Source organism: Rana temporaria, chromosome 3, assembly GCF_905171775.1.
Source record: "Rana temporaria chromosome 3, aRanTem1.1, whole genome shotgun sequence".
NCBI classification, from domain to species: Eukaryota; Metazoa; Chordata; class Amphibia; order Anura; family Ranidae; genus Rana; species Rana temporaria.
The window spans coordinates 177,783,213-177,807,669 of NC_053491.1; the positions used below are offsets into that span (position 1 = coordinate 177,783,213).

At 41.3% G+C, this 24,457-nt stretch overlaps 1 protein-coding gene across 1 annotated transcript in view; it reads right to left on the reverse strand.

The window, feature by feature from the left end:
* Nucleotides 1–4,896: 4,896 nt before the first annotated feature.
* Nucleotides 4,897–24,457, reverse strand: part of TWF1 (twinfilin actin binding protein 1) — a 71,054-nt gene continuing 51,493 nt past the window's right edge. Inside the window, exons 5-9 of the mRNA XM_040343888.1 lie at nucleotides 21,282–21,386; nucleotides 19,131–19,256; nucleotides 15,412–15,562; nucleotides 12,211–12,332; nucleotides 4,897–6,427 (exon numbers count right to left, since the gene is read on the reverse strand). Coding sequence (XP_040199822.1) covers nucleotides 6,257–6,427; nucleotides 12,211–12,332; nucleotides 15,412–15,562; nucleotides 19,131–19,256; nucleotides 21,282–21,386 — 675 coding nt within the window. The 3' untranslated portion in view covers nucleotides 4,897–6,256. The remainder of the gene's footprint in view (nucleotides 6,428–12,210; nucleotides 12,333–15,411; nucleotides 15,563–19,130; nucleotides 19,257–21,281; nucleotides 21,387–24,457) is intronic.

The following is a 24,457-nucleotide window of genomic DNA, read 5'->3' on the forward strand; positions in this document are numbered from 1 at the left end:
CCAGACTTCTGAAAAGTGCAGAAGTCCCCCCCCCCCCACCTTGGTGAGGGGGGTTGCCTCTTCATGACGAGGCTTTAGGATTCTGTTTTGCAGATTTCCTACCCCAGGGCTTCTTTTGAGCCTGGGTCTGACCCTGAGGTCTTCCTCTAGAGTCAGATGACGGAGGCCGTCGCCACTGCTTAGAGGCGGAAGCCCTTGGCGCTGGGGAAAAAGCCTGTTTAAATGCAGGGCGTTTGCATTTTCTTTTGAATGGTAAAAGAGTGCTTTTGCCACTAGAAATTGTCTTGATATATTTATTCAAGTCTTCTCCGAAAAGTCGCTCCCCTTGGAAGTGGAACCCAGTTAGGAGGTTTTTACATGGTGTTTCAGCTGACCATATTTTTGGCCACAAAATCCTGAGCATATGTACAAGCATAAGCGTAAGGCGGGATGCCTGGTGAATAAAATCTTTAATGGCATCTATGGCAAAACATAATGTCTTTGGTAGTTCAGCCAAATCCTGAGCTTGTTGTGTAGGGAGTTCTCTAAGGGCCAATTTAAATTGGTCCTTTAGGGATTGGCAGACGCCTATCGCGGCGACTGCCGGCTGAGTGACGGCACCTGCCATGGAAAAGGCAGATTTTAGCAGGGATTCCAACTTCTTATCTGTTGAATCCTTAAGCATCTGTGCATTGTATGTTGGAAACGCATGCAAAGCATGGGAAGTTTTTAAAGAACCTAAGGAAGAGGCTGGGTTTTCATGAGTCTCTGTTAGAGGCAGCATGAAGGTGGAACGAACCATTTCTGTAAGAGATTGTATCAGCAATTTCTCAGTTTGGGAAGCTGAAAAGGTTCATATACCGTTATCTCTTCTATTGAGGAATCATCGGTTTGTTTTTCTTCCTGATCGATTGAGGTTCACACCTCATCGTGAGTCCACTGTTCCCCTAGCACGTTTCTTAGCCATCTGAAAAGCGGATGCGATTAAAGCCACTAATCTTTCTTCCAAACCCTGGATGGAGGAGGAAAGGGCATCTTCAGTCACTTATACAGGTGCCGAGATGTGAGGGGCAGATGCACCATCAATTTGTTCCAAAAGCTCACCCTGTTGAGTTGGTGATTCAGCGTGGAAATATAGCTTGAGGTCCCAATGCCTGGGGGTGAAATTTTTGCTTTCTTAGTTTTTGAGGTGTTTTTTTGGCAGGCATAGTTCTAAGTACAAAAACAGAGGCGCTATACAATTTGCACTAAATCGCTGAAATAGTCATGACCTATATACAGAGCAAGGGCTTATTGCTTCGCTGCAACTCCCCCCTGCAAACATCCAGACTGGGGTGCAGCTATAGCCAGCCTAATGATTTTGCTCTTACAACATAATGAAGTTATTGATCCGAATAAGAAGATTAAAAAGTAGTAATGATGTGGGCTTATCAAAAAAAACAAAAAACGGACAGAGCATTGTAATAGCACAGGCCACATGCAGAGTGGAATCTCAGCAACACTGGGTATATCACACTGATCCCGAGCAACTGGCTGTCTACTTTGTGTAATAAAGAAGATAGCTTTTATTTGGGACTTTTTCCCCTCATTGAGGTCCTTGGTGGCTTTCTTGCCTAGGACATGGCATTGGAATTTTTTATATGATTTTACCTTTCACCAGGTATAGCTGGGCTGTTTGTTGGAACTGCACATGGTCCACACCAGACACTGCACTGCACCTAAGCACCATAACTTACCAATTTGGTGGCAGAATAATTCATGACAGACTGGTTTCATCTAAGGCCTTATGCACACTGGATGTTATATTAACATTATAAAAGTGCCAGCAGCTTTGCAGTGAGTTTTTCAACATATTTGCAAAAGCTTTTAGCGTTTTTTTTTTTCAATTTATCAAAAACTTAAAAAAATGCTGGTGAGACGTGTTTTTTGATCGTTTATCGTTAGTGTTTTTGCAGCCGAGAACCCACTAGTTTTGGGAGTTTTTTTTCCAGCCACAAAACGCCCCTGCCATAAATAGTTGATAACAGCCTATGTGTGTATGGACACATAGGATAACATGCTGGAGAGTTTGACTGTAGAAAAAAAAAGTCTAAAGCCAAAAACAGTAGCTGTAAAAACGTCCAGTGTGCATGCGGCCTAACAATTGTGTTTGTGCTGGGGACAATTTGTTTGGTTTTCGATCCAAATTGCACCAAGTGCTTCTTGCACTTGATCCTCTTGGGTGGATACCACAAGTTTATAAAACACTACAGTGATCATTCTTCTTTAGGTAGCCCATTGATAAGCTGAATCTCCACTTGTCAAAAGGGTTTTTCCCTTGTGTTTTTTATATGGCTTAACTTCTGGTACACTCTTGAACTGTATGCACACAGAAATCTGGGCATGGACTAGCAGTTATATTTTTGTTATCAAGTACGTTTTTCTTAAAGTGGTAGCAAACTCTATTTTTATATACCTACAGGTAAGCTTCTCATAAAGCTTACCTGTATGTTAAACAAATCTCTCCTAAAATGTGCAGAGTTAAGTTCCTTCAGAGCTCTTGGTCACTGCCTGCGTATGTGTGGCAGTGACTTCATCTCGGCTTGGCCATTAAAGTGGCTGCAGCCCACAAGGTCTACCGGGTGAAAATGGAAGCCTATGCAGCCGTGACAGCACACCGATGCAGGACATCTTTTCAAGGCAAGTCTTTCATAATGTGCTGGTATGCAATGAATACTAGTGCATTATGCCTTTATTTTGCATGGAGAGAGGTGTTTTTTTTTTTTTCCACTACAGCTTGAAGGTACTTTTCCCACAAAACTACATCTAGAAAGCAGGAATCAAACAGATGGATGATTTTAACTAAGGTTTATTCACAAATATTCTTCATCATGTGTAGGATACTTTTGAAATCCATCCCATCATTTGATGAGCATATGTACATATCAAACAAATTTTCACGACTACATTTAAATATTATTGCAATTAGTCCAGAATTATAAAGTTGCATAACAGAATTGCATTAACTGTAAAACCATGCCATTCTTACAAAATAATTTCATTATACAGCAAACACACACACTATATCTAAAGTTAAAGCCTTCAAAAGAAAAGTTCTGCAGCTTTTAGACAGAGAAAGCTGCAATATAAAAACTAGATGTAGTTAAGCCCATTCACAGACTGGACTTGATCATTCAAGTATATTGTAATGGCCTAAAGAAAAGGAGCATTTTTTTTTTTCCTCAGAGAGGGTACAAATTGAATTCCTTAATACAGTCAAAATAGGTTTGTGGTACAAAAACGTATCAGAATGATCTTTGGTTATATAAAAGCAAGGCTTTGCTGATTATCCTACTACAGTAGAATGATTTAAAAAATTACATCATCAAAAGCTCAAGATATCTGCCAATGGTAGGGGCGTTTTACTGTATGGAGGTAGCTAATCAATTTTCTATTATATAAAATATAATTAATGTCTTACATATTTTATTGGGAAACTCCATTAATAATTGCTTGATATTGCATAATGAGTAGATTGTGCTGTGTATATATTTCAACATCCCAGTTCAGACTAATAACGTCTTAAGCCAGACTCTTGCTCCAGGTCTTTGTTCTGAGCAAGGAGCTGCTATAGGTTAAATATCCCAATGTGTGCTTACAAAGATTTCTATCAACACCTTCCTGTACAGTTGCAGGAAGTGATTAGTGCAGTATTTGTCAAAGAATATCCGCTTCATAGCGCTGCAAAATTAAACATTGCATTTTTATATTTTTGGACAATATTATTCATCTTGGAAGTAAAAGTCTCAGCTAAACCTGAATTTGTAACTATAAAGTATAATGGCCTCAGCAGTTATTATATCCTCACCTTTTTATAGCCCATATTAATTAATATGTATAAAAATGCCAGAATTATCTTTTTTACTCACACATAATCGCATAGTGACCATGTTTCCAGAGTAAACTCTTCTAGTTGCACAGACAAGCTATGCAACATTCTTTCTTGTACTTTATGTTGCAGTCACTTTATCAGCAGAAGAGACCTATCTCATTAGAGTTACCTACCTGCTAAAAAAAAAAAAAAAATCATTATACTCAAACTTCCTAGCATCCAGTTTTTGAAAAGTCACCTCTTTGCTACTTGCTAGCCACTGCATTCATTTCACACTTCCAGCTTTCCTGATTTATCTGTTGGGCTTATTATTCTCTTCAGGCTGTACGAACCGGCAGGGGGAAACATTGTGTGGGCAGAGAAACTGGTATTTAACTCAATTGGTACAATACCTGACCAGCCAGCAAGTAGCAAATAGGTGGCATTTATACAAACGAGTCAGCCAAAAGATATGTATAGTGAGCAGGTATGTCATTGTATACAATGACTCTGTGCTAACAAAGTTCCTTTTGGGTCAGGGAGGATGTTCTACGTGTTCTAGAGACCCATAATAATGACACAAATAAAAAAAACATCCATTTTGTAGGCAAGTACCAGAAATAAAAATTGCTTTGACTCAGAAGAGCTTGGTTTTAAAGCCATGTCTAAGAATTCACCAATATACCTTGTTAGTATTTCCTACTAAAATAATTATGAGCACCATGAATGCTTCAAGTATCATGGATAGTAAAATTATTACTTATAGGTTTACCCTGTGTGGAATGAACATAAATTGCGATTTCCACGGTGTTCAAAATTAAGTTTTGATATATTTGCATCACAGCAAAGTAGTGTTTTTTAGGTTTTTATTCCTAAAGCGTGGAACATTTAGTGTTGCATAGTTTACTTTCATGTACTTAACATGGGCGCTGCTACTTATTTAATTGCATAGATTCAAACCATACCCCCTCCAGATTATTATCTGGTGAAATCCATCTCAATTATTAGTCATTTCTCTTTAATAGAAATATCTGAGGACTAAAAGAGAAGTGTGTGTCCCCCCCCCCCCCCCCATTCATACTTGCCTAAGTGGATGCAGCATTGGTCCGATGCTGCACCTGTCCCCCGGCACCTCTACATTGAGAACCGAGCCATCAAACATCGCCAATGGCTCAATTCTCACAGATCCCTGAGCGGAAAGCTGCTGACTGTCAATCAGCATCTCTCCGTTCTGATCCTCCACGCTGACCCGTGGAGGGACGGGGAGCAACCGTCTAAGGCGAGGGTATCAGTCCAGGCACCTGGCAAATCCAGACTTTGTCATGATGACCGATTCCTGGACTGACATCAGCAGAGAGTGGACTTCAGCCCGCTCTCTGCTGAAAACAGGTCACCGGAGTGCAAAAGCCCAGCCAAAACAAGCTTAAGCTGGACTTCTCCTTTAAAGAGACAGTGCACTTGGGCTTTTATAAGCCACAATCAACTAATTATTGTTCTATTGTGCATAGAAATGTAGTAATAGTGGTTGGGATTTGGTGCATGGCAGTGTTCCGAGTGACTTATAACAGAGGCAATGCACTGTATATCAAGTGAAGTAGAGACAAGTACAAAATGTTCTACTGAATGGCTGAGGTAAATACTGAGTGCTGGTTACTGGAATGGCTGCACCAGGCAGCCACAGATTAGATTTCATAAAATACTAAATCCAAGTAAATTATAAAATATACACATTAAAAAAAAATAGTGTTTTCTCTACTTATAGTACAGAACTAGAGCAGGATCAAAATCTATTGCATATTACCAACCTATTTTAAAATAAAACATGTATGTGGATACATCAACCAAATCGGAACCTAAAAAAAGGAAAATGTTAAGTGGGTTAATTTGCCTATAAAAAGAAAAGTAAAAGAAAAGAATCCTACATCTCATATTATCAAGCAATCTACTTTAACAAAACCAACACATCAATGATATGCTGTACGGTCAATCATTCTTTTGAAAGACTGTACACTGTCTAGATCAGTAATGCACTGCCGCACATCTCTACTTCATCCATTTACGTGTGTGTATGCAACACACTAGAACACTATATTCTTCCAGCCTGAAATTAAAAAAGGGAGTAACATAAAAGGTGCAAGTGGAGTTTACTACATGGAATGACACACCTAAAGAGACATTGGGCCTCATGACTAAAAGCATCTGAGAGAATTGTGTCATTTGCTCAAACCAATCAAATTCCCCATTTATGCTTTCAGTGCAACATAGGAAAATATGAGTGAGAATATGATTGATTGCTAGAAGTAACAAGCTGTTCCCATTAGACACTTTTGATCATGAGGCACTTTGTATTCTGCCTACAAAAATAAAGGCATGGAATGATTACAGTCCTGTATCTCCACACATGATGTCTTGTTTCTAGATGCTGGTCTAGTCGCTGGTTGTTTCAGCTTCTGCTGGACCCCTGATCATCCTCCTTATACCCCTCTTCCCTGCTGGGCCCTTGGGCTTTGCAAAATTTTGCTTGTGCGCATGTTGCTTCGGGTGTACTTCATCGTAAAGGAAGTCTGAAGTTAGTTCTTCCCCATTGTCTATCTCCATCTGTGTAAATGAAAATGAAAATAATGAAGAGTCCTGGTTGTGCCATTGTTTATGCGTAATATATACGATAACAACAATATATGGAACTGAAATGTTAGCAATGAAACATACCTGCAACATGTAGCCCACAAACATTCCAGAGGGAAAAATGACCATGCTCATGGTAGTACACAGTTCACTATCATACAGAACACTGTACTGCACATAGCATTAGAAGTACCATTTTCTCTGCACATTTGTATGAGCATTACAATAACAAAAATACTGTGGATGAACGAAGCATAATGATGATTATCGTCATTATATTGAGGACAACTATGAACCACCCCCTTATAGAAACAACCAATATGATCAACATGTGTATGGGAATCAGGTTTTTCAACAGGACACAAGGGGACGAAAAGGGGCTCCAGACTCAAAAGAAGGCGCAGAGGTGGCAGGAGAATCCAAAGGAAAAAAAAGAGAAAAACCTAGTGGGCCAAGGTGTTTTTAATTTGAGTTCCAAGACATTAACTAATGATGAATTATCCATTTTGGATAAAGGCCTTAAATATGCCCTTCCAAAAAAGTTGGACAAGTTTCACACCTTCATTGATGTGCAAAAGTATATTAGAAAAAATAACATTCAGAGATATCTTGTGTCCAATCCTTGTGAACGGCATGAGACAGCTGCAACTTCGGGTACAGTTCATTCTGGATTGTCGAATCCATCTTTGTTTAACCCCCCTGTTCCCGTTGCTCCAGCTGTCAGCATTTTCAAGGATTTGGTCCTTAGTGATTTGGCCCAACTATCTATTCAAAAACCTTGCAGTCATCCTGCGTTGCAATCTGGCATCAAATCACTTAGTGAAAACAAGGATATAGTCATACGCCCCGCCGACAAAGACAGGACAGATTATGAACAAGAGATGTATAGAATTCTTGGCGATATTGGGACATACAAGGAAATACCCATAATTCCCACCTATAGTTTTAGGGACCTATTGGTATCCTTAGTTGATAAAGGGTTTTGAAATTAAAATTTTAAACCAAAAAGAGCGAGCCTACTTGGTCCCTACTATACATTTTTACCCAAAATCCACAAGGATCCCATTCACCCCTCTGGTCGTCCCATTATAAGTGGTATCGATTCAGTTACCTCAAGAATTGGCCGTTATATCGATTTTTTTCTACAGCCGTTATTCAAACGTGTTCCCTCGTACCATAGAGATTCCAGTCATACCATTTAATTATTGGAACAGATAGATATACAGGGATACTACATTTTGGCCACGGCCGATGTGGCCTCCCTATATATATGTAACCCCCATACTTTGGGCATAGAAACTGTCACATATTTTTTGAGTAATGATCCTTCCATCACACAGGTTCAGTGCAGTTATATCATAGAATTGTTGGAATTTGCCACAGCGCATAACTATTTTTTGTTTAACCAACGGTATTATATCCAACAAAGAGGTGTTGCCATGGGGGCCAAGTTTGCCCCCAGCCTCGCTAATTTATTTATGGCTAAGTGGGAGGAGGATGTCGTCTATCATGAGGATGGTTCCTCTCTAGTCCTATGGGCTAGATATATAGACGACATCCTCCTCCTTTGGGATGGCAGTCCAGAATCGCTTGAGTCTTTCTTTTCATTGAATTCCAACAACCGAGGGATTTCTCTCACTCATGAGTCTAGTTCTACCATGGTACACTTTTAAGACATTGAAGTAGAGATTAAATCGGGACGTTTTAAGTTTCAAACATTCTTTAGGCGAACAGAAAGAAACGAGTTCATTCCCGTAGACAGTTATCATCAATCTTGGCTTAAAGCAGTCCCAAGAAGTCAATTTCTAAGACTCCATAGGAATTGTACAGACACTGAGGTTTTTATACAACAAGCCGACACGTTGACTAAGAAATTTATAGACAAGGGTTATGACCCTTTGTCAGTACACTTACAATATCAAGATGTTCTGGAGATAGACAGAAGTTCTCTGTTGATGGATCGACAATCAAAAGTACAGGACAATTCACATAAATGGGCTATATTAACGTCTTACTCTGTACAACATAGAGATATCAAAGCTATATTGAATAGACATAGGGGTGTGCTGTGAACAGACAAGGTTCTCCGCCCATTATTACCAGTTAATGCCAAAGTCACATTTAGAGGAGTACCGTCAATACAGAGTAAAATTGCTCCCAATATAATTAACCCTCCTGTACGCCCTTCTTTCATTCACAACATGAAAGGATACTATCTGTGCAATAAATGCGTGGTATGTTGTCATAATAAAATTGGAAAGGCAAAAACTTTACAGTTTAGTTCCACTGTCATTAACCAAACCTACCCAATTAAAGGTTTTCATACATGTGCGTCAAGATATGTTGTATATCTGATCACATCCAAGTGGGAAACAGTATATTGGATGCACCACATGTAGGTTCACAATCCGAGTAGGGGGAACACATTGCCAAGACAAAAAGGTGGAGACACCAAACATACAGTTCCTAGACATTTCAGGGAACACCACAATCTCAATCATGCAGGTACTAGTTTCCAGGTGATAGACAGTTTTATTCCCCCATGGAGAGGGGGTGCTCTCACTAGGGTTGTATCACAATTGGAGACATATTGGATATATGTTCTCTAAAAACGTACCAACCATGGGGTATGAACATCGAAGTGGGACGTTAATTCATTTATAAATAAGGCTTAATGTTCTTCCATCTACAGTGTGTTTCCAAGACAAGGTTTATTTCCTTGTCAGTTTCACATTTCTGATATCTATTTTATTTAAATTTCTATATTAAATAATCTATTTTGTGACTGTACAATATTATTTAATAATTAGAACTATACGTCTCATTCATCATCAATTTTCTATTTTAATTTCAATATGAATATCTCTTCATTATATGATATCCCAAGGTGGGGGTCAACTCTACTTTTTTGCACTTTATTCCACTGACTTGGTGAGCTTAAATGTTTACACCAAATTCAGTGGAAGATATGTATAGGGGGACTTATACATTCAGTATTTTTTTTTTCATATATTTGCATTGCATCCATTTGGTCAAGGCAAAATTTGGCGTATTAATTATAATATTCATTTAATTTGTTTTAAGTATATTTTCCCCTGAACGTGCTCATTATAATTCAATTTTTCCAATTCTCGTCCCGTCATTGTACTTCCGGTGTTATTCCTGACCCGGAAGTTGTGCATATAGCCAGAATGAGGCTTGGTCTCCCTTGGCTCTATCCACCATTATGGTGAAAACATCCACTAGAGGACCATGGTTCCGATCGCGGGCACCATTTTCTTGTGGCCCAGAAACTGATTATTTCTCCGGGTCCTCCCGTCCACAATTTGTGGTCGTATGCCCGGTTGTGCGGGGTCGGTGGTTAAACTGTCCCCGGTTGTGGTCAGGTGAGGCCCAGGCGGTACCCGCCCCTGGTTGTGATGTGTTGTACTTCCGAGTCCGGGCGCCATTTTGTCGTAGATCTATTGCGCAATACTATTGAGTTTTTTAGAAATTCAGGTTGAATGACACATTTAGTAGAACACTTTTTTATTTATTAAGATGCCTTATATATGTTATATGTTTTTTCCAGCTAGAGGTGTCTGGCCATAATGCGTATATTTATATACAAATTCAAAAACTATTTTAATCTTAGGAGTGAGGCTTGGGCCACATATCAGAATGAAGCTTGAAGTGCAAGCCACGGGCGCCATCTTTACAAACAGGAAGTGGCTCATTTTCTGGTTTTGGCAATTGTAGAGCTGGCCCTCATTTGGGGGGTTCTCCATACCTATATATACGCAGTGGACCAGCACCCCAGAAGATGCCTTATTAGGAGAAATACGTTGGGAGGGCTCTGCTGATGCCACTGCGTTATTTTATTTGCTTTTACATGTCTTCTCAAATGTGAGTGACCATTTTATATTTATTTAATAAATGTTCTCATTTTGAAACGGAATCACACTATGTGGCCAAATTTCTCTCCTTTTACATGATACATTGGGAGGATTTATATATGAAGTACCATTGCCTATCCGTGGTGTATACTCATTGATGTCAATATTGTGATATACTTCTGCCTGGTTCCATTGGAAGCTGTGCTTGCTTACTTCTCCCTGGGTGTGATACACCAAAAAGCCTGTTTGACTCATCAGGCGTAAGCCTCGCTGGGTCCAACTCGTTTGGTAAGCCTTTGATCTTCACGGTGGTGGATTATCTACAGACAACTAATTATACAGTCACTTTTTCTCAGTTGAATATTTGGACTATTTAAATCACTTGTTCATCAACACAGTTGGTTTATTGTCACTTTTGCTGTTTAGTACATATTCACATTTATCACTTTGCATTTATGTACCCTGATTATTTGGACTTTTTGTCCTTGTTCACTAATTGCTTTGTTTTTTGTGGTTTCAATATCAGTTCGATCACCATTAATTATTTACTGTGTGTACATCTTAACCAGCATATAGGTGCATCTCAGTTTACACGAACAGTACATTTATATTCATTTATTCAATTTTTTTGAGCACATCAGAAAAATTACTTTAAAATAACATATATAAGGCATCTTAATAAATAAAAAAGTGTACTACTAAATGTGTCATTCAACCGCCGCACTTTATCACTTTTATTTTGGATAAACTAAGCATACCCCTTATTACAAGAATACTAAAGGGCACTATGGTGTTTAAAACTGGAGAAGAGGAAAAAAAAACAAAATGGACAAGAAGTCCATACATACATACCAACAAAATACAGAAGCACCCTTTAACCACTAGCCGACCAGCCGCTGTCATTATACGGCGGCAGGTCGGCTCTCCTGGGCGAGAGCCCGTAGCTATACGTCCGCTCTTCGAGCGGCCACTAGGGGGCACCCCCCCCCCCCCGACTCCCGTGCGTGTGCCCGGCGGGCGCGATCGCCGCCGGGCACACGCGATCGCTCGTTACAGAGCGGGGACCGGGAGCTGTGTGTGTAAACACACAGCTCTCGGTCCTGTCAGCGGGGGAAATGCTGATCTTCTTTTAATACAATGTATGAACAGAGGATCAGTGTTTCCCCTAGTGAGGCCACCCCCCCACAGTAAGAACACACCCAGGGACATACTTAACCCCTTCCCCGCCCCCTAGTGTTAACCCCTTCACTGCCAGTGGCATTTTTATAGTAATCCAATGCATTTCTATAGCACTGATCGCTATAAAAATGCCAATGGTCCCAAAAATGTGTCAAAAGTGTCCGAAGTGTCCGCCATAATGTCGCAGTAACGGAAAAAAAAAAAATCGCTGATCGCCGCCATTACTAGTAAAAAAAATATATTAATAAAAATGCCATAAAAATACCCCCTATTTTGTAAACGCTATAACTTTTGCGCAAACCAATAAACGCTTATTGCGATTTTTTTTTACGAAAAATATGTAGAAGAATACGTATCGGCCTAAACTAAGGGAAAAAAATGTTTTTTTATATATTTTTGGGGGATATTTATTACAGCAAAAAGTAAAAAATATAATTTTTTTTCTAAATTGTCGCTCTATTTTTGTTTATAGCGCAAAAAATAAAAACCGCAGAGGTGATCAAATACCACCAAAAGAAAGCTCTATTTGTGGGGAAAAAAGGACGCCAATTTTGTTTGGGAGCCACGTCGCACGACCGCGCAATTGTCAGTTAAAGCGTCGCAGTCCCGAATCGCAAAAAGTGCTCTGGTCTTTGACCAGCAATATGGTCCGGGGGTTAAGTAGTTAAACAAATAATAATAAAAAAAAAAAAGTAAACCTACCTTTTTGGCAATTTCCATCATCAGCCTGTTTTCAATAACATCTAACAAAGGGCTCTTGCAGCTGGAATACAGCATACGCTCTCGTATACTGCATGCATAGCCCGGCATTGAATAAATAAACACTGAAAAAACAAAATGCACATAATGTTAGTAGACTCACAGGAGTAATTATGGTTCAGTATTGTATCTTTTTAGTAAGCGCACAGTGCATCCGGAATCGCTTTACTTTTTCCACTTTTCCAACAATTCATTATTTTCCTCACAATTCTACAAACAAAACCCCAAGACAACGCAAAAGAAGTTTGTTTGAAATCTTTGCAAATTTATTAAAAATTGAAAAACCACTAAATGTTTTTTAACATATATATTCACAGCATTTGCCATGACACTCAAAATTGAGCTCAGGTGCATCTGGTTTCCACTGATCATCCTTAAGATGTTTCTACAACTTGATTGCAGTCCACCTGTGGTAAATTCAGTTTCTTGGATGGGATTTGGGAAGGCACACGCCTATCTATATAAAAGGTCCCACAGTTAACAGCTCATGCCAAAGCACAAAGTAAGCCATGAAGTCCAAGGAATTGTTTGTAGACCTCCGAGACAGGATTGTATGGAGGCACAGATCTGGGGAAGGGAACAGAAACATTTCTGTAGCATTGAAGGTCCCAATGAGCACAGTGGCCTCCACTATCCATGAATGGAAGAAGTTTGGAACCACCAGGAATCTTCCTAGAGCACGCTGCCCGGTCAAACTGAGCGATCGTGGGAGAAGAACCTTAGTCAGGGAGGTGAATAAGAACTCGATGGTCACTCTGAGAGAGCTCCAGTTCTCTGTGGAGAGAGGAGAACCTTCCAGAAGAACAATGATCTCTGCAGCACTTCATCAAATCAGGCCTGTATGGTAGAGTGACCATATGAAAGCCACTCCTCAGTAAAAAGGCACATGACACCCGCCTGGAGCTTGCCAAAAGGCACCTGAAGAACTCTCAGACCACAAGAAACAAAATTCCTGGGTCTGATGAAACAGATTAAATGATTTGGCAAGCATCATGTCTGGAGGAAACCAGGCACCTCTGGCCAATAACATCCCTACAGTGTAGCATGGTGGTGGCAGCATTATGCTGTGGGCATGTTTTTCAGCGGCAGGAACTGGGAGAATAGTCAGGGTTGAGGGAAAGATGAATTCAGCAATGTACAGAGACATCCTTGATGAAAACCTGCTCCAGAGCGTTCTGGACCTCAGGCTGGGGCGAAGGTCATCTGCCAACAGGACAACGACCCTAAGCACACAGCCAAGACAAAAGGCGTGGCTATGGTACAACTCTGAATGTCCTTGAGTTGCCCAGCCAGAGCCCAGACTTGAACCCGATTGAACGTTTCTGGAGAGATCTGAAACTGGCTATGCACAACGCTCCCCATCCAACCTGATGGAGCTTGAGAGGTCCTGCAATGGGAGAAGCTGCCCAAAAACAGGTGTGCCAAGCTTGGAGCATCACACTTAAAAAGAGGCTGTAATTGGTGCCAAATGTGCCTCAACAAAGTATTGAGCAAATATTTCAAACTTCTTTCATGTTGTCATTATAGGTTATGGTTTGTAGAGTTTTGAGGGGAAATAATAATTTGAATCCATATTGGAATAATGCTGTAACAAAACAAAATGTGCAAAAAGTGATGCGCTGTGAATACTTTACAGATGCACTGTATCTTTTAGTTTGAATAGCATGTGGAAAGGTTAGAACTACTGTCAAGATATAGGTTACTGTCTCTGTTCCTATTAGGATGATTCATCCTATAGTTTTGAAGACTTTGTTACACTTGTCACCCGAACAGAAATCTTCTCTAGGGTCACCTATTCTGGAGATAACTTAGAGTAGGTTCAGCTTGCAAGCATAGATTTTCTCTCACTTCCCATTGTGTATCATGGCCAGGAAGTTTAAAGCGGAGTTCCACCCATAAACGGAACTTCCGCTGATGTGGTTCCCCCCCCCCCTCCGGTGTCACATTTGACACCTTTCAGGGGGGGAGGGGGGAGCAGATACCTACACATCGGCGAGTACATTAGTGGGAGCAGATACCTGTCTAAACCAAAAGATCGCCGCAGTATCCGCGACGATCTATGCCATGTCTGGCCCCTCCTCCACCCGCCACCCCCTCCGTTGTCTTCTGGGAGACACAGAAGACAGCAGGGACCACTCAGAACATGCAGCGTGCACTGCACAAGGCTTCACTTCCTGATTCCCTTACTGAAGATGCCGGTGCCTCAAGCCGAGGAACAGGTTGGCTTCAGGTAAGGACATCGCAGGTACCCTGTACAGGTTCGTGTCCTTATTTTAAAAGTCAATAGCTGCAGTATTTGTAGCTGATGACTTAATTTATTTATTTTTTTCCAGCCAGACCTCCACGTTAAGCACATCTCTGGGATAAAATTATCCCCACCTTCCATCCCTTCTAACTACTTATCGCTGGCAATACAAAAACGCCCCTATGGGTCCTTTTACATGGGCAGTCTGCATTTCGATCAGCAGGGGGTCCGCTCACAGATCCTCGCTTACTGGAGCAGAGCAGGGTGGAGGTGGATGACAGGTCAGTGTCCACTTAGTTTCTGCAGAGCTCTATGAGTGACCGGGGGTAAAGGGTCTGATGACTGTTTTAACCTGATTGCTTCTGATCCGGTTTGTCCAAACAGAAGGGTGCTGAATTTTTTTTAAGCAGGCCTGATGGGACCTAGAGGTAGGCGGATGTTAAGCAAGTTCATTTACACCCGCTGTTTCAAAGGAATTCATGAACCATCCGATCAGGTCTACCTGAAAAACCTGGATAGGCTGAACCTGATCAGATTGCCTGTGTGAAAGTACCCTATAACTGCTTTCACTTATCAAAAGTTGCAGCGACATCATGTGGACTGTACTGGCTGTCCAGTAGGATGGAAGCCTGGAGTGGGGCTTTAGAGTAAATCTGCACAGATACAACAATTTGTATTTTAAAAAAAATACCAAATGGGTGCCAACCATTTTGTAATCTTCCCAAAACTACACTTTAGCAACAGACATGTTTTGACAAATGGCAAAATATTAAATGCAGGGCTTACAGCCACAGCATGGGAGAATTAGAGGGAGGTTTTCCCTTCCAACACTTTAGATCATGCAGACCTAGTTTAGCAATGTCCTACACTCTAATACATGATGAAGCTAAAAACAGTACCTATAGAATTCAAATAGTCTCCTTCATGTGAATGCTTGTACAAGAAAAAGTGATAGCGTGCAGCATCCTTCGGAACTCTTGCCGGCAAATCCTTCATTTCTGTGTATGCCGTGTTTGCCAAAACAATGACTTCATTTGGTATATCTATTTTCTGTAGACAAATACAACTGTTAATAAAGACAGCTTTTATAACACAAAGAGAGAAGATGGTTAAGTGGTCAAAAAATGCAATTGTACAGGGCGTGTGAATGCGGGTTGTAATGCCCCTACTAAAAGACATTACATGGCAAGTGTAAAACACAGCAAATTAAACACTTGGAAATGTAAAAAGTAAATCAGCAACCTGGACCATGAATGGCCCAGTCCATAAAATTCCTACTTTTGCCATTACATTAAAGGTATAATAACCAAGTAATGTTTCTTATTAATCCAATATAAAACCTGCAAACACCCTACAAAAATGTGTTTGCTTCAAAATCTCCAGTAATACAAAGTTTTTTTTATAGTCATTGGCAAAAAACAAAAAATGCAAATGTGGTTCTAGCTTAAGCCTAGGGGTTCACATTAGTGTGGTTCTGCGTTTGCAGGGGGACAGCAGCCCATTCATTTCAATGAGCTGTTGTGCCTGCATATATATTTCTGTAGGAAAAAGGTTCCTGCACCTTTCTTAAAGGGGTTGTAAAGAAAAAAATAGTTTTTCCTAAATAGCTTCCTTTACCTTAGTGCAGTCCTCCTTCACTTACCTCATCCTTCCATTTTGCTTTTAAATGTCCTTATTTCTTCTGAGAAATCCTCACTTCCTGTTCTTCTGTCTGTAACTCCACACAGTAATGCAAGGCTTTCTCCCTGGTGTGGAGAAAGCCTCTTGAGGGGGAGGGAGGCAAGTCAGGACGCTCTCTACTTTGCAGATAGAGAAAGGCGCTGTGCGTTAGTGAGCAACCTGACACTCCTGCTCGCCCCTCCCCCTCAAGAGGCTTTCTCCACACCAGGGAGAAAGCCTTGCATTACTGTGTGTAGTTACAGACAGAAGAACAGGAAGTGAGGATTTCTCAGAAGAAATAAGGACATTTAAAAACAAAATCGAAGGATGAGGTAAGTGAAGGAGGACTGCACTAAGGTAAAGGAAGCTGTTTAGGGGAAAAAAAAATTCCTTTACAACCCCTTTAAAAACGCGGCTGCAGGGAAACTGCATGGTGCTTTGGTACCATGCAGTTCTGTATGCAGGAAACTGCACTGCCCTATTTAGTGTGTAGGGGTGCCATTAACTAGTTATATGAACTAGTTAATGACACCCCACGTTGTTTTCTTTAAACGGTTACAAATCGACTCCTGTACATATACGTCGGCAGAATGGTATTGCTGGGCAAAGTAACGTCACTTTGAAATTCCCGATGTGCGGGCACGCGCATGCCCCTGCCGCGAGCTCCGTGACCTTGCCCGCAGACTCGATGTCCGCCCGTGATCGGGTCACAGAGCTGCAGAAGTGTAAACAAGCATCTCCCCGTTCTGCCTAGTGACACTGTCACTGATCGTCTGTTCCCTCTCATCGGGAACAGCAATCAGTGATGCGTCACTCGTAGCCACGCCCCCTAAATTAGAAGCACTCCCTAAAACACACGTAACCCCTTCAGCCCCCCCACAGGTTAACCCCTTAACTGCCAGTGTCCTTTTTACAGTAATCAGTGCATTTTTATAGCAATTATCGCTGTAAAATTGACAAGGGTCCCAAAATGGTGTCAAAAGAGTCCGATGCGTCCACCATAATGTCGCAGTCATGATAAGGAACAAAAAAATTATTAATTAAAATGACATAAAACTATCCCCTATTTTATAGACGCTATATTACCAAAAAATATGTAGAAGAATACATATTGGCCTAAACTGAGGGGAAAAAACATTTTTTTTAATATATTGTTTTGGGGATATTTATTATAGCAAAAAATAGAAAATACAAAATTGTCACTCTATTTCTGTTTATAGCTCAAAAATTAGAACCGCAGATGTGATCAAATACCACCAAAAAAAATCTCTATTTGTGGGGGAAAAAAGGGTGACAAATTTTGTTTGGGAGCCACGTCGCACGACTGCGTAATTGTCAGTTAAAGCGACGCAATGCTGAATCACAAAAAATGCTCTGGTCTTTGGCCAGCGAAATTGTCTTGGCCTTAAAGCGGGAGTTCACCCGAAAAACACATTTTAACATTAGATTGAGGCTCATTTTGTCAAGGGGAATCGGGTGTTTTTTTTTAAATCGAAGCAGTACTTACCGTTTTAGAGAGAGATCTTCTCCGCCGATTCCGGGTATGGTCTTTGGGACTGGGCGTTCCTATTTGATTGACAGGCTTCCGATGGTCGCATACATCGCGTCACGAGTAGCCGAAAGAAGTCGAACGTCGGTGCGGCTCTATGCGGCGCCTGCGCACCGACGTTCGGCTACTTTCGGAAAATCGTGACGCGATGTATGCGACCGTCGGAAGCCTGTCAATCAAATAGGAACACCCAGTCCCGCAGCCCATCCCGGAAGCGGCGGAGAAGATCTATCTCTAAAACGGTAAGTACTGATTCGATTTAAAAAAAAAAACACCCGATTCCCCTTGACAAAATGAGCCTCAATCTAAATGTTAAAAATTTAGTTTTTGGGTGAACCTCCACTTTAAGTGGTTAAAGCACCACATTTTGTGAGTGGCTACATGCCTTACAGCCAGGCTTGTTACATATAAACAATGGCCCAGATTCAAGTAGAATTGCGCGATATTTGCGGGGGAGCAGGGCAACGATTTTGCCCTGCGCCCCCGCAAATATTTTGCGCTGCCCTCGATTCACGGAGCAGTAGCTCCGTGAATTGTGAGGGCGCGCCGGCAAATTTGCCCGGCGTAAGCGTGCGCAAGTTAAATGATCCCGCCGGGGGCAGGAATCATTTAAATTAGGCGCGCTCCCGCGCCGAGCGTACAGCGCATGCTCCGTCGGGAAACTTTCCCGACGTGCATTGCGGCAAATGACGTCGCAAGGACGTAATTTGCTTCTAAGTGAACGTGAATGGCGTCCAGCGCCATTCACGTTTCACTTACGCAAACGCTGTGAAATTCAAATTTCACGGCGCGGGAAGGCCGGCTATACTTTAGCATTGGCTGCCCCTACTATTAGAAGGGGCAGCCTTGCGCTAAAAGTAGCCGTACGGAAACTCCGTACCTGGCTTGCGCGGGGCCCGCGCAAGCTTGTGAATCAGTGGTAGTATGCAATTTGCATACTACACGCTGATACACAATGGGAGCGCCCCCTAGCGGCCCCCGCAAGAATGCAGCCTAAAATCTGCGAGGCATAAGAGCCTTATGCCGCGCAGATTTTAGCCTGCAGTCGGTGTAACGAGGTTCCTGAATCAGGAGCACTCGTTACACCGGAGCAAGTAAGCACTTGCGCTGCGTAACCTATGGTTGCGCAAGTGCTTCTTGAATCTGGGCCAATGAGACTGCACGTTCATACTTTTCAGAACTTCACTTTATAAAAAAAAAAAAAAAAAAAGCATGGAAACTACTAGATATTACAAAAGGTAAATCAAAAACAAAAAAGGTCATGTGTACAGAAAACAGCTTAATCCTGCAAAAGATCACGATGACATTATATACAATCTGCATTGCATAACATATTAAAAAATCATCTGCATCAAATATATCTCACATTTAATTTGCAATAACCAATATTAAAAATCAAGTTCTACATACCAACTGAACATAGTTTAGCTTATGGTTTTTTAGCTGTTCCAGTGCTTGGAATGCATCTCTCTGTATTGGGAAAGCAACCCCTTGGAGAGTCTGTTGTTTTGTGTCTACACCAATATCCGTTTGAATCTGAAATATTAGGCATAACCATTCGTGATTGGTACAGCAATAAAGCATCAGTTCCCCAGCCAAAAATGAATTTCCCACTGTCAAATATATTTGCTGGATCATGCAATTTTTATTTAATAGCCTGCCTTGAGTTATTTGCTCACATCCGTCTTTTAACACTATTTCAACAAAACCATTTATGTTTGATGACTTTGGATACAAACTATTTTTTTTCCCAGGTATTTGATGAATGACTGATACAAAACATTATAAAGGGTTTTCCAGCATTGATGGTGGTATAATAAAAGTTGACATGTAAGGAAGGTTAATAGAATAATATATTAAGGCCTTTATGTGAAGTAGTGAAAACATATGAAAAAAAACACTAACTTGTATAATGTAATATTCTGTATGAAAAGGATATACGGTATCTCACAAAAGTGAGTACACACTTTTGTAAATATTTTATTATATCTTTTCATGTGACAACACTGAAGAAATGACACTTTGCTACAATGTAAAGTAGTGAGTGTACAGCTTGTATAACAGTGTAAATTTGCTGTCCCCTCAAAATAACTCAACACACAGCCATTAATGTCTAAACCGCTGGTAACAAAAGTGAGTAGCCCCCTAAGTGAAAATGTCCAAATTGGGCCCAATTAGCCATTTTCCCTCCCCGGTGTCATGTGACTCGTTAGTATAACAAGGTCTCAGGTTTGAATGGGGAGCAGGTGTGTTAAATTTGGTATTATCGCTCTTACTCTCTCATACTGGTCACTGGAAGTCCAACTTGCCACCTTATGGCAAAGAACTCTCTGAAGATCTGAAAAAAAGAATTGTTCCTCTACATAAAAACGGCATTGGCTATAAGAAGATTGCCAATACCCTGAAGCTGAGCTGCAGCATGGTGACCAAGACCATACGGCAGTTTAACAGGACAGGTTCCACTCAGAACAGGCCTCGCCATGGTCGACCAAAGAAGTGCACGTGCTCAGCGTCATATCCAGAGGTTGTCTTTGGAAAATAGATGTATAAGTGTTGCCAGCATTGCTGCAGAGGTTAAAAAGGTGGGGGTCAGCCTCTTCTAAAGATGATGCACAAGAAAGCCTGGAAACTGTTTGCTGAAGACAAGCAGACTAAGGACTATGTTCTGTGGTCTGATCAGAGAACAAAATAAACATATTTGGTTCAGATGGTGTCAAGCGTGTGTGGCGGCAACCAGGTGAGCAGTACAAAGACAAGTGTGTCTTGTCTACAGTCAAGCATGGTGGTGGGAGTGTCATGGTCTGAGACTGCATGAATGCTGCTGGCACTGGGGAGCTACAGTTCATTGAGGGAACCATGAATTCCAACATGTACTGTGACATACTGAAGCAGAGCATGATCCCCTCCCTTCAGAGACTGGGCTGCAGGGCAGTATTCCAACATGATAACGACCCCAAACACACCTCCAAGATGATCACTGCCTTGCTAAAGAAGGTGAAGGTGATGGACTGGTCAAGTATGTCTCCAGACCTAAACCCTATTGAGCATCTGTGGGGCATCCTCAAACAGGAGGTGGAAAAGCACAAGGTCTTTAACATCCACTAGCTCTGTGATGTTGTCATGGAGGAGTGGAAGAGGACTCCAGTGGCAACCTGTGAACTCCATGCCCAAGAGGGTTAAGGCAGTGCTGAAAAATAATGGTGGCCACACAAAATATTGACACTTTGGACATTTTCACTTACGGGTGTACTCACCTTTGTTACCAGCGTTTTAGATATTAATGGTGTGTTGTTATTTTGAGGGGACAGCAAATTGACACTGTTATACAAGCTGTACACTCACTACTTTACATTGTAGCAAAGTGTTATTTCTTCAGTGTTGTCACATGAAAAGATATAATAACATATTTACAAAAATGTGAGGGGTGTACTCACTTTTGTGAGATACTGTATCTGTTCAAATTAAATGATTGGAATAAAACGTGAAGCACCCTTATAATACTACTGTGCAGTTTTCAAAATTTTTAAAAACAAGTTTAAATGGTTACAACCCAAGTTTTACCTCATTCATCTTTATTTGCCTTAGCTCTTCTTCTGATGCAGTAAGAGGGGCAGGAGCTGAACGGCAAACTAAATACTTATTATATCCACTGAGTGAAACATCCTCCTGTTGAGAAATCAACAAGCACATACAAATTAAAATTCTACAGTAAGAACTAAGCAGAGAAAAAAAACTGCTAGATAATGGAATATGCAATTGTAAGATAAAGAATGTACTGTTTCTTTCAAACGATCAATAAAATGATTGGTATAAAATATATAATGCAATAGAAACATTTAAAATTCTCCATTCAGAAGTTAAATCCAAAGAGAAAGTCAAGAGTATAACAATATCTAGTGAGTGGTACAGTCATAACATAGATAGTCCAAGACATCCCTGGAAATCAGGGGGAACAGGGACATCTACTCTTGGCTGTTTTTATACTTCGGAAGCAAGTTAGAAGGTGGGGTGGGGTAGAACTAGAAAGATATAGAAAGCAGGGGACAGGGGTGAGTATAACTCTAATGCCCCGTACACACGATCAGGATTCCCGGCGGTAAAAAAGTCTGCCGGGAATCTCGGGATGGGGGGGACCGAGAACCTGCTCGGTCACTTTCCCACGTACACACCAGAGGTTTTCCTGTCGGGAAAACTGTGGTGAGAGCTTTGGCCAAGAATCCCAGCCGTGTATGCTTCACTGCAGTGTTTCCCATAGGGAAACTTCCGGGAAAAAGACCGTCGGGAATCACGGCAGGAAAAAAAAAAGAGAACATGTTCTCGAGATTCCCGGCGGTTTTCCTGTCGGGAAAACTGCCATGGAGCATAAACACGGCCAGTTTTCCTAGCCAAAAGCTGTCATGGCAAACTGGTCGTGTGTACGAGGCATAAGGGTCAACATAATTGGGAAAGGGTAATCACGTGAATTGTGCTTTGTAAAGAAAGGAGGGCGGAAAAAGAAAGAAAACGGACAGGAGGGGGAAGGGGGGGTTAAAGACGGTGAAAGGGGGAGTGAGAGGTGGATCTTGGGAAGAAGTAGGGGGTGGTATAAGGGGAGTTCTCAGGTGAGGTGTCCAAATCATGGGTCTCTATTCAGAAGAGCATTGCCTCTGAAAACATAAAATCTATTCAAATTTTTTGGTACGTCTTATTATTTGTCTTCCATCAACCTGTTATTCTCTACTCTACGAAATAAAATATGTAATAAAAAAGAAAACAGGGTTTTCTGGAAGGATGAAATGCATACATTGAGAATTTTTTCTAGAGAGAATAGCCTGTGTGTTACTAGAACAGAACACATGGAGAACTGGGCATATGTTGGAGTTCCTAAAACTGCACAGATCAGTTACCTCGGGGGTATAACTTATGGAGTTCTGCAACATGTTTAATAAATAACATGTTTAATTAATATTTTAACATTGGTTGCAATAGAAACATTTTAGGGCACACAGCATTGTTTGTTTTACAAAGTGATTCTAATCAGCAGTCTATTTAATGGTGAAAAAGAAATCCTTTCAAACCAGCAATTCAATCCGTGAACAGTTGGTCAGCCAGGCATTTTTTGTCATCTAGACAACAAGTTTACCTTGAATTGGTGTGGTGGATTTACTAAAATAACACCTTTCACTTAGGGCAACCAAGCTATATACAATACAATTTAGCCAGAAAAAGCATCAGCAGGACCCGGAAGTGACATTTTACACATCACTTCTGGGTCCCTACTAAGGGAGATCAGCAAACAGACAATTGCTGGTCTCCCTCCCATCTTTTCGGCAGCACCCACCATGCCAATTCCATGCCTGTCACTTCTGGGTCCCTACTAAGTAGGGGAGATCAGAAAACAGACAATTGCTGGCCTCCCTCCCATCTATTCGGCAGCACCCACCATGCCAATTCCAGGCCTGTCTATGGGAGCACCAAGCCGCAGAGAAATTGTGAGGGCATGTACATGGAAAGGAGGGAACAAATGTTCCTGGGTTGTGTGGAAGCAACTGGGCAGCTGCTGTCCAATGGTTTCCATTCAATGACCGAAAGTTGGCTTGCAAGACTTATAAACATTGCCAGGGGCAGTTAATTCACTAAACCTTTTTTTATCACATAGGGGACAAAAATAAATAAAAAATCACCTATGCGATACTTTAGGGACAGGTTCTCTTTAACCACTCGCTGCCCGGCGTATAATAAAATTACAGCAGCGGGTGGCACTCTCATTCTGGGACGATATAATAGAACATCGTAGGGCACACAGCGCGAGGATCGCGTACGCTCTGTGTTCTTAGGACCCCAATCTCAGTAAAGAGCCGATGACGCAGCTCTTTACAGATGTGATCGGCTGTGTCCAATCACGGCTGGTCACACGTAAACAAGGAAGTGCCATCTGTCTCTCCTCCACTTACGCTGACAGAGTGTGAGGCAAGGAGATAGTCGATCAGCGGCATCTTCTCTCAGGGGAGACTGTACAGGTAATCAGGGCACTGATCATCAGTGCTCTAATTACAGTACAGCCCCAGCCGTTATTAGTGGCACCTAATCAGTGCCCATCAGTGAAGGAGAAAAAATTACTTATTTACAAAATTTGCTAACAGTTTGTTAGCAAATTTTGTAAATAAGTATTTTTTTCTCCTTCACTGATGGGCACTGATTAGGTGCCACTAATAACTGCTGGGGCTGTACTGTAATTAGAGCACTGAAAGCAAATTTTTTTTTCTTCAAAAAATCAACTGTGGACAGCAGAATAACTTGACCATCTCTGAATATATGTGTCCCTCAAAAAAACTCCATGAAGTGAACAAAAATCCAATTTTCTACGTACCTCCAGGGCTTTAAAATTGTGGGTTTAAAAATAGGATTTTTTGTACTCACCGTAAAATCCTTTTCTCTGAAGTCCATGGACGGACACAGCTCCTTAAATCTTGACAAGTGGGTTATGTTCCCTGTTTACAGGAGAGGACTAGGCAGAAACATGTTAAATAGTTAAATACATGTTACATTAACAGAGTTGAACAGCCCCGCCCAGGGGGCGGTCCCTCCAGACATAACCCTCCTCACTGCAGCTTGCAGCCTCAGTTCGTAACAAGCAGTACAAACCTAAAAAGGAGGGGTGGGAGCTGTGTCCGTCCATGGACTCAGAGAAAAGGATTTTACGGTGAGTACAAAAAATCCTATTTTCTCTTATCGTCCATGGACGGACACAGCTCCTT